Below are 787 nucleotides of genomic sequence, written 5' to 3'. Positions count from 1 at the left end.
CTTCTCCCCCGCCTTCCTTCCGGGCCTGCGCCACCGCGGCCTGGTACCGGCATTCGCACTCCATTAAATCGTCCCCCCGAGGATCCGGCTTCTCCTTCCGGTTCACGTACACGTTGCGGTCGACGAACTGGGTTTCCAGGTGCCAGGGGGCCGTCTCCTGCCCGGGCTGGCGCCCGCCGTAGAGGACCGGCATACCTGTCTGGGGGGAAAGAAAGGAAGAGGGAGGGAAGAAGGAGGTCGTCGTCGTCATTCCCTTCCTCATGATTTGTCGTCGCGGTGAGGCCTTGCCAAGGTCCTGGTCGCGTATCCCCTCCTGTCCTTCGACCTCCGCCTCTGACCACGGGTGCCTCAGCCCCATCAAGGCACACAACCCACGGGCACCTTTTCAAAATGACCCTTACGCATTTTTGAACAGCGTGGAACCAATCAGTGGAGCAGTATGGTCATGTCTCTCCTATTTACAGGCTGGCGGGCGCCTCGGGTCGTTCCCTTGCTGGCACAAAACAAGCAAAGCCGCCACGGGCGGCAGAGTCTTCAGGACATGGGCAGCAACAAGAAGGTAACAAGGCTTTGGATGGCTAGAGTGTGAAAACCATCCTCTGCATGCAGGGAAATGGGCTCACCCTTGGCTAGGGGGGCAATGCATAAGCCTTTCCCGCTACCTCGCCCTAACGCCTTCAACCATGGCGACAATCAAGACACCAAAAAAGAAGTACCGCGCAAAGGTCAGAATCTCGACCGCCATCTCAATGAAGAGCAGGCCACGTAAGCCGGGCGAAGGCAGCGA

General features: G+C 59.1%; 1 protein-coding gene across 1 annotated transcript in view; it reads right to left on the bottom strand.

The window, feature by feature from the left end:
• The window catches only part of SETD2 (histone-lysine N-methyltransferase SETD2), a gene marked incomplete at both ends in the record, with an annotated part of 712 nt that extends 519 nt beyond the window's left edge, over positions 1-193 (bottom strand). Inside the window, one exon of the mRNA XM_005855448.1 lies at positions 35-193. Within this exon, the coding sequence (XP_005855510.1) occupies positions 35-193 (159 nt within the window). The remainder of the gene's footprint in view (positions 1-34) is intronic.
• Between the last annotated feature and the right edge of the window lie 594 nt (positions 194-787).

Source organism: Nannochloropsis gaditana (genome assembly GCF_000240725.1).
Source record: "Nannochloropsis gaditana CCMP526 unplaced genomic scaffold scaffold193, whole genome shotgun sequence".
In the NCBI taxonomy this organism is placed as follows: domain Eukaryota; class Eustigmatophyceae; order Eustigmatales; family Monodopsidaceae; genus Microchloropsis; species Microchloropsis gaditana.
This window is presented reverse-complemented; position numbering and strand designations above follow the sequence as displayed.